Source organism: Silene latifolia, chromosome 11 (genome assembly GCF_048544455.1).
Source record: "Silene latifolia isolate original U9 population chromosome 11, ASM4854445v1, whole genome shotgun sequence".
NCBI lineage: Eukaryota > Viridiplantae > Streptophyta > Magnoliopsida > Caryophyllales > Caryophyllaceae > Silene > Silene latifolia.
In genome coordinates this window covers 37399490-37409162 of record NC_133536.1, presented here as the reverse complement: position 1 = coordinate 37409162, position 9673 = coordinate 37399490, and the positions used below count along the sequence as shown (strand labels likewise).

Here is a 9673-nt window from a genome sequence, read left to right as displayed (position 1 = left end):
AGATTAATTCATATGTACTTCATCATACTTTGTACGATTTTTTATACTAAGTGCACTTTTAAAGTACTAGTTGAAGGTATTATACTACTTATCTCGTTCGGTAAGTCGTAAATTTTAGGGCCTGAAAAGCCCATTTAGGCCCAAAAACCCGATTTAGCCCATAAGGGCTGGGCTTGGGCTCGCTAAATAGGCCCTCTCATTTGGCCCGGTCCGGCCCAACTCGCACACGTGGGCCATTTTTTTCACCCCGGCCCGGCCCAAACCCGCATAGGCCCGGCCCATGATCAGCTCTAGGTATGAGGTATCAAGTTCCAACCCGATACCACCCATGTATGATTCCCGATTCCAAACCCTTACCCACGCGTGAACCAAACACCCCCTAAAGGAATTGTAGGGGTTTTGTTTTTGATTAAAAAGGTTTTGTTTCTGATTACACAAAATCTCATTGAAGACGGCACATATCCGTCACTTTGGAGTGACGGATACCATTTGCTCTCACAAATGACCCAAATAGAGGAGAGAGGGAAGCACATGGGGTTGCCCCCACCTTGTCCCCCCTATCCGTTTTGTGAGTGGCATTACCCGTCACTTGTTCCAACCCGTCTTCAGCAAGACTAACTGTTCTGATTAAGGGAGGAGAGAGGTACTGCATTACGGAAATAAGTAAAAAGGAACCGGCTATCTAAGTATTCCTTCCAAAAGTTCAATGTAAGTTAAATGTTGTAATAGTTCAGGTTTTTTTGAGTTAAACAATAGTATGGATTAATATAAGAAGAAGAGGTATAGTTTGGATTATTGTTATGAAATAATCCTTTGGGGAGGGGGTAAGTCTCTTGAGAGGTGGGTTAATCCCTGACGGTTTAGAGTGCAATTTAGATAATATAAGCAAATATCGATAGGGGAAATTATACACGGATAGGGATGGGGTTTGATATGATGGGTTTAGGTTGTTTAGTTTGGTGGGAACTGGGAAGGGTGAATGCACGTGGGAAAATAGTTGATATGGTGAACAATATTTGAAAAGGTAAAAAGGAAGTACTATGAGGAAATGGAAAACGTAAACATACGATAAATATAGGCTAAATAATGCATCTGAAGTATAGTGTATATAAACGCATTACTTTGTACGTTTTATATAACGAGGGGAAAAACAATATTGGAAAGGGAAAAATGAGTAAGGAAGAAAATGAGAGAAATGAGGAATGACAAAAGAGGGTTTTGATGACTATAATTTATATATTGAATTGATTAATATTGATTTATTTAAAGTCATGTAACTTACTTACACTTTGTTTGCAAAAATAAAAATATAAAGGAAAAGAGAAGGAATAAGATGGAGGGAGAAAAAAGGGATGAAAATATGGAAATTGGAATATGATAAGTTTGTTTCAAATTTATCTTATGTTTATGGGATTTTGGTTTGTATTTGAGAGGTAAATATATCTCACTATTAATATTTTCATTCTCTCTCTATTTTACCTCATTTGTTAATAAAACTCAAAATAAGTAATGCAAGACATTATAGTTGCAACTTATTTTAGTATCCGTGCAACGCACGGGCATGAAAATTAATATACCTTTAATTTAGAGTTGTAAGTATAGAAGAATAACCAACTCACAAACTTGTTGCACAAATAAGCATTTTACGATCCTGAACGATCCTACCATCGATCCTACACGATCATGTACGATCCTACCCGACCCTGACCGATCCTATACCGATCCTATCGCCAAAACGATCCTCCGACGATTTGAATCGTTTTCCACTTTTTGGATCGTAGGATCGTACGATCCTATGATCCGGATCGCGATTTTAACAACATGGCTCCTAACACTCAGAAGAAAGACCATCCTCATTTCCAATTTGATGAGTATTTCCTTACCAGAAACAGTGTTTCGTGAAAATAAACCAAGCATTTTGATAAAACCGTCTTATTACTATAACGGGAAGAGGAAAATCCAAACTTCAAATCTGTTATCTAAATTACCTTAACTACTAAACTAAAACATCTTCAATTTTTGTTAATCCAGTTAACGGACTTAATATAGCGTCAGATACTAATCGTTCCTAATGAGAAAGGCCTCTTATGGGTTTATATTAACTACTCGCTCTCATTCAACAAATTCTTTACATTTCATTAAAATACTCCTCAACGTAAAGAACTTGTTGAATGGGAGGGAGTAGTTCCGAGAGAGCACAAATATCATGCTCTTGCCAAGGGAAATGCAAAAGTAAACAATTAAGGATCTTAAAAATCAATTCCCATGGAGTGAGTTGGTGTGGGATGTTCGGAAGCTTGGAATGATATATTCCATACCAAATGGTGATCCAATTTTCGGTTTTCAAACAAATGTAGATGTACATTAACATTAATAAAATACCAGAAACCAAAATGATGCTAGTACACTGAACACATTTGATTCACCTAGCTAGTGAGACTTCTTGTCTTCTTATCATATACTACTATATCCTTTGTATCCTCCTTTACAGTGTGAAGCCACCAAGATCACCTTATACGGCAAAGGTGTACTGACTCTGAGAACCGACCCGAATTCAGTTCTCATTGCGTTTTGTATGACCAAGAACGAAAAGAGAACAGTCTTCACATGACCAAAGCAATCCCATAGAAAACCTGCAAATTGAGATGAAACAGTGCTTAAACAAGAGCAAATATGCTAAACCTGGATCACATTAAAAAGAAAAATGCAGAGCAAACTGCCAGATGCCTCGATTTCTTACAAGTCTCGTATGAGACAATATCACATGTGAAACAAATTCAAATACTTGCAGCACTCATTTAATTGTTTGGCTATTGATTCGACTCACATGTAAGACCGTCTCTCCTATGTTTGTGTAAAATTTTGGAACAGAATTCCTCACCTTTGTAATCTCAAACTATAGAAAAAGATGCTCACACCCTGCTAGACTTTGCCCAGAACAAACCCTTTTTCCTAATAGATGGGCTTTCTAACACTGATTTATTGCTCCTTGATCCGAACGAGAAGTGTCGCTTCAAGAAAGGTTTTGCTGAAGCAATCCTCAAGCTAGAACTATTACTCAGCTTAGGACTCTTTCCTTCAAGTGGGCTACTTTTCCAATAATCAAAATCAAATGACCCATCATTCTCTACTGCTCGGTTCCTCGACTTTTTGCTATTTTTCGCTTTATAATCTTTTTCGGCCTTGAGCATTTTTCCAGTGAGTTTAAAAGTTTGCTTCTCACCGAAGGTACATACTGGACAAGCAGGGTCATATTTGTTGATTTCAGGTGTTATAGTTTCAAGGCATTCCGCATGGTAAACATGCCCACATATCAAAACAGATACCACTGCTAATTCATTACCACCAACAAATTTTTGGCTGCTCCAAACAGATTTTTCAGACAGTCGCTTTGAGCAAATGCCGCATGTTGAGAAATCTACTGATGTTGACCTAGAATTCTGGCCTAAGCGGCAGGAATCACTATCAAAAGAGCACCGGTCTCTCTGTGAAGCAGACCTGAGGTCAAAGGCATGTGTTGACCAGCCATTAGAGGACCCACCAAAAGAACCTCGAGTGGATTCATTGCTTGCAGCAGAAGGAGCATGCCTTTCTTCCATGGGTGAGTTTCTACCAGAGCTGTGTACTGAAGATGGCTGATGGGGTCGATGGGGTCCTGGCAAACCATGAGCCAACCTGGATCGAATTATTGACGGCAGAAGAGGATTACTTTGGGAAGATAATGGAGAAGTCGTATGGATTGACGGTGATTGTTGAGCAGAAGCTGGGAGGGTAACCTGCGGTGATTCTGTTTTCACCTAATAAAAAATAAGTGTTGGAAAGGCAAATTACTCAAGACTTTAATACAGAGAAGGAAATTTTCTATAAAAAAAAAAAGAGAGAGAATTATAGCTAGGGGAAAAAAATTACTCCGTACCTCTCTCGGGGCATTCCTTGGGTTAAATTGATCTGTCAGCACAACAATCAGAAAATTCGTGAATCAAAAAAGAATATCAAACATTTAAGGTAACCATGCAATGAATGGAATACAAGCCTATGTATATGCTTGAAGTGAAGTCGTTTAGCTAATTAACATGAAAGGGAATGACCAAGCTGAAAGTTTGTCACGCAGATGCAAATTAGAATCTCTCTTTCCATGTATTGGCAAATATACACACAACGCAAAACATAAAAGATTACATGCACATATATATTGCTAAAAGATACATCCATTACACCTAGTCAGAGATAAATTACCAACGAGGAATAACTAGTATTCCGTTTAATATGTATTCTTACATGGAACAGAATTTTAAAAGTAAGTATGACCTATTTAATCACACTCAGTTAACAAGTACCCCATATGGGTATGTGTCCAAGAGTCAGACTCGTCTATTTTATGAAAAATATTTCATGTTTTTGGTTTAAGATGAAATGTCTAAGTCTCATACACATGTCGTAGTATTAAGTGTTGGACAAGCGTATATGAGATAACATAACAAGTCGGAGTAAATAGACTATGACAACAATGTAGCATAGTAAATTTGATGTTTAAAAGCCTCACTTTTGAAGACGGTGGAATCCGCTTGAGCAGTGTCTTATGGAAAGGCCATCTTATGTAAGAATAGTTGTAACATAATTTGCTGCTAAAGTCAGTCAACATATGCAAGTGTTTTACCACAAGTGAGCAAGCTAAATATAAAGATGTGATTTCTCAATTTCTTTGTGAAACAGAGATTTGACAGGCTTAGATGCCTAAGTACTTTCACAGCCTCTAATTCTCATTAAGTAATATTATTATTTTTTTGGGTACAAATTAAGTAATATAATCGACAACATGGTACTCCCTCACATTCTGTGGATAGGTACCATTTTCAAATAGCACATATATTAAGGTAAGTAATGGAATGACTATAATGCCCCCTCCCACCTAGTGATGTAACCCCTCCCACCTAGGCACCTACTCATAGTACTCCTCCCACCTACTCGTTTGACAATCATCCTTCTACCCTACCCTATCCATCCTACCACACCGAAACCCCACCCTCTGACATCACTCATTCACCCTATCCCGCCACCCACTACAAAACACCGGCTGCGTCGGAATAATCCCTCACCAGGGAGACGAAATTCTCCCCACCCTCGACAATGTCGTGCTCCTCCCCTACCCTCCGACCACCAAAGCCACCCCACCATGAAACCTGACCTCCGACTCTGACCACCAAACTCAACCCACCTTCGACCACCACAACCCACTTTCACTAGTAACCCCATCCCCAAAAAACTCATCCCCACCCACGAAGCCCTCACCCGGGTTTTTGAGGGTGGGAAGTGGGTTTCATAGGCGGAGAATGGTTTTTCAAGGCTTGTAACTAGTGGTTAAGGAGGTTGAATCCTCTGTCTCAGTATCATGTCCCCTAACCTCTTTATTCTACACATCAACAAAAATCATAAGAGGATGACACAATCATAAGACGATGATGTGTCAGAAGATAGAGATAATGGGGCACAAGAATAACGCAAAAATGAGACTGAGAATCCATCTCGTGGTTAAGGGGTGGGTTACGTGGGGATGGGTGGTGGTTTAGGTCCGGTGAAGGAGTGTCGAAATGGTGGTGGTTAAGGTGGGTGTAGGGAGGTGGCTTAGTGGAGCTTGAGATGGTGCTGGTATGAGATCTGAGTGTCGAGTGGTTGACCAGATGTTGAAGGTGAGATTAAGTGGCCACGAGAGGTACATTGTCGGTGATGGAGGTGAGTAGGTGACGACATGGTGGCCTATGAGCAGTGAGGGGTATATGGTGGAGGGTTGTTACGGATATGAGGAGGTACTGTTGGTGGAGGTGATGTTCAGTTTGGTGGTGAGGTTGAGATTTAGGAGAGAGGGAGGGGGAGGGAGGGGGGGGGGGGGGGGGGTATATAAAAGGTATATGGGTCACTTGAGATGTTTATTTTTTGTCGTTTTAGGAAATGGTATGAATCAAAGCGGAAAGAGATATGAATCCAGAGAAGTGAGAGGGAGTATCTTATAAGATGCCCCAACTACACAATTAGACACAACAGGAAGTGGTTGCAGGAACGAAAATATCAGGTTTTCGGCTGACATGAACTTAATTTAGTTTCTAAAAGCTCAAAACAGTAATTTCCTACACAGTACACACCAGCCAAATACATAAACATCATAACATGAAATAAGCTTCCAGGGCAGTAGAAAATAACACAGTGAAATATATCTTTTACTGCCTCGAAAATATATCAGAGAATCATACGGAGTACATTTTAGGATCAATTGTCTAGCACTACCTTTTGAAACAAGAGATTTTGAAGCCCCTCCCTTTTAATCCATTTCTTGCAAATTCACTCCTTTTAAAAGTTTTATACTTAAATGTTCTTAATTCTCGTGTAACTCACTTTTCAGTCAAAAACATTTTAACAGTCAAGTTTCTGGCATCGGGTACCAAAGCTAAATGCAAAACTTGTCTTTTTTCGCCATTTTTCTGGATTTTGTCGTCCTTTCTCTGACACAAGGATTAGGCGGAGTACATCTTACACCCCCTGGCCGGCTATTCACAGGAGCCCATGAGGCACTAAGGTGGTCATGTTACTTTATTCGCGTCTAACCATTCCTCCTAAATTTTGAGTAGACAATAAGTGCTACGAAAAGAGTTGTTCGTAAAAAAAAAAGTGACTTGGAAAGTAGGACTAAACAAACTAATCGGGAATAGTAACAAAAATCACGTGTTTTTGGCGGCCATAGCAGAAAAGTAGGCTTTTATTACGCAGGAAAGTGACTTTAGAGAGAGTTGACATCAAAAAGTTTAGTAAGGGAGGAATATCCAAGAAAATAAGGGATGTGTTAAAATGGAGCGCTTCGTAAATCCCTATTATAAATGGTAATGCTTGACCACTGATCCTAAAATTTAGGAACGAATATATCACGCCTACTCACCTGCAAATATCCTTGAACCATCCCCCCTCCCAGGAAAAAAAAAACACAAACAACAATATGAGGTCATTCAAGGTAAACGAGGTCATATTTCCAGTTTCCACAACCACATCTTATTTTCACAAGGTCAAGACAGTTACAGAAACACAAACAATCAATGAACGCAACCAAATCCCATAAGCAGCAATGACTAGATTATCCATTCAGAGACTACAAACCAGCCTCCCTAGTTGAGAAACAAAGGACAACATACACAGAAGCTTGTAGTTGTCGTTTGGCCAGGTCCAACTAAATCCTAACTTAAGCCGCCAAATTGAACAACCTTCAGGGATCACTAAATACGACTAGCAAATCAAATACCTTGGATAAACAGATGGAATAAAACACAAGTCACACACGAACAAGATCATAATGATAATGCTTTACTATATATGTTCATATGCGTAGAATCAAGGAATTCAAATGATTGTATTTCAAGAAACCCCACAATAATGTTGGATAGAGCTACAATAAAAGAGTGAAGATTGACAACGACCTAGAGTTTCCTACTTTTATATCTACAAAGCAAAGGTTGAGACTTTACCAGAGGCCGAAGACCCGACGTTCTCAGTGCCTTCATGGCTCAGTGGAGACTTGCGCCAAGTACTCGTTTGATAGCTCTCCAATGAACTACCACCATCTGACACATGTGCCGACACATCCGTTGCAGATTTTACATCCAGCTCATCATTTCTTCTAGCCACATCAGACATCCAGCCAATAGAACTGTCTTCACCAGCTACACCAACTCGACTATCCCATCGAAAACTCCATGACGCTGAGTGCCTAATATTCCTATGCACAATGTCATCACTAGATCCATGGTGTATGGTTCTGTCTCTTGCAGCAACACAACAAGCAGCTCCCATACTTGCTTATATATCAAAAGATTTAAGTTCCAATCATCCACTTTATGTTGACCAGTCCTAGAACGGTTGATCACGTCCCCAACACAGATAGTTTCCTGAAAAGGATATGAATCTACTATGAATAAGACGAAACCCTATAAATGGTAATGCATGTTGGTAACCTACTTGTACAACTCATAAGTTCTAACCTATCTACCATAGGATTACTTAACAAATGTGCAGTGCAAATAATTCCAATTTTACGCCACGTACTCCGTAGCTTTTATGATACCTAAACACAGGCCAACATACATCAAAGGGCAAAAGATGTACACAAACATTGTCATAGGGATGTATTGATGTGTTGATTCTCAATACCCCACAGGTTTTGGAATTTACGGTGTAAAATGCAAGTTTGAGTACATTTTGCTATATATACATGAACCCACCAATTTTACTATCCCTACTTGAATCTAAAATTCAAGACACCCCACCCGAAATTGACGAAACAATCAATCACAGCATAACTTGAGCAAAATATTGAAAATTGACTTTCTTATGCAAAATCCAAAATTGACCCGGAAAAAGTACCGGATTTTCTACGACGACAAAGGCGAAAATGGTATAGTTCAAAACTTCAAATCCAGAAATGCAAACTACTCAAAATAAGATTCTAAATTCATAATCTAATCGTCTTTCATAACATTCAAATATCTAATATTTCCAATTAAAAATAACAATTCAGAAATCACAACTAGATACCCTGAATCAATCAATCATAATACACAGTCAAACCACAGATTATTAAACACGATCAAAACCCCAATAAAATATTCACTCCACAACCACAACTAACATTCAAAATAAACATTAAAAATGAATTTAAAAAAAAAAGAGAGAGAGAGAGAAGTCTAGATTAAAACCTTGAAGAGATAGAAGAAGCAAGTAGAGTAGAAACTAGTGAGGTTTTCAGATTTAAATAATTATTTTTTAAATAAAAAACCCAAAAATTAGTTGATCAAAGACATAAAATTTGGTCATAAGATCCGGAATTAATGGCTAATTACATCAGGTCAAGTGAAAATGGAGTAACTAATTAAAATTTAAATAATTTTAAAAAAAAAAAGTAAATCATGATTTATGATTCAGTTACCAAAAATCTTGCTAACCACATCAAACACACAAAATACACTAACAATTTTCAACATAGTAGTAATAATAATACTTGTACTAATCTCAGTGAACAATAATTTAAATAAAAACAATAAAACCCAGAAAAATCGGAGAAATAAATAAAATAAAGGCTATAAAAATTACCAGAAAATGAAGTGTCTTATTTTTATTATTTGGGGTGACGCGCCAGAAGGAAGAAAGGGAGAAGAGAGAGAGAATATGATGGTAATTAGTTTTCGTGTTGCGTTTTTTTTAGTTTATTTTAATTTAGTTTTAGTTGTTGTTGTTGTAGTTTAGGTGCGTTGAGTGTAGGGATGGCAGTGGGTCGGGGATCGACGGGGCACTGAGGTCGGGACCTGGAGGTTGGGTATGGCCTCAATTTTTCAAACCCGATGGGTATGGGTCGGGTATGGGTCTTAAGAAAATATTTAGGGTCGGGCCCGGGTCAAGTTATGAGACTCCATACCCGACCCTTAGACCCTTTATTAAAGAAAAAAATCAAAATTACAACTTTTTTGAATTCATATTTGTCGATGTAGAAACCCAACTAAAGTTTTTTTCTTCCCTCATCCCATAAAGTGATAAAACCCAACCAAACTCCAAACTCTTCTGACAATACCACCACTCCACCATCGACACAAGAAAACCACCACCACAAAGACGATACGCGATCGACAACCACCTCTCTAAT

At 38.5% G+C, this 9673-nt stretch overlaps 1 protein-coding gene across 4 annotated transcripts; it reads right to left on the bottom strand.

Moving 5' to 3' along the window:
- Nucleotides 1-2286: 2286 nt before the first annotated feature.
- Nucleotides 2287-9292, bottom strand: LOC141611532 (uncharacterized). Of its 4 annotated transcripts, none has more exons than XM_074430092.1 (5): nt 9127-9292; nt 7506-7925; nt 3917-3948; nt 2882-3797; nt 2287-2633 (listed from the first exon to the last, which is right to left on the bottom strand). In XM_074430092.1, the coding sequence occupies exons 2-4, from the start codon at nt 7828-7830 to the stop codon at nt 2913-2915; spliced, it is 1242 nt and encodes a 413-aa protein (XP_074286193.1). In that variant the 5' UTR covers nt 7831-7925; nt 9127-9292; the 3' UTR covers nt 2287-2633; nt 2882-2912. The 4 variants fall into 4 exon arrangements, with proteins under 4 accessions (XP_074286193.1, XP_074286194.1, XP_074286195.1 ...); XM_074430093.1 differs by having other exon boundaries at nt 7506-7942; nt 9127-9227; XM_074430094.1 differs by lacking the exon at nt 9127-9292 and adding an exon at nt 8733-9114.
- Between the last annotated feature and the right edge of the window lie 381 nt (nt 9293-9673).

What these genes read in the sequence shown, in the direction of transcription:
- LOC141611532 (XM_074430092.1), bottom strand. Translation starts at nt 7,830, where the DNA reads ATGGGAGCTGCTTGTTGTGTTGCTGCAAGAGACAGAACCATACACCAT. An exon ending in CGTCGGGTCTTCGGCCTCTG is followed by an intron (nt 3,949 to 7,505) that starts GTAAAGTCTCAA and finishes TTGTGCTGACAG; the next exon opens with ATCAATTTAACCCAAGGAAT. An exon ending in CAAGGAATGCCCCGAGAGAG is followed by an intron (nt 3,798 to 3,916) that starts GTACGGAGTAAT and finishes ATTTTTTATTAG; the next exon opens with GTGAAAACAGAATCACCGCA.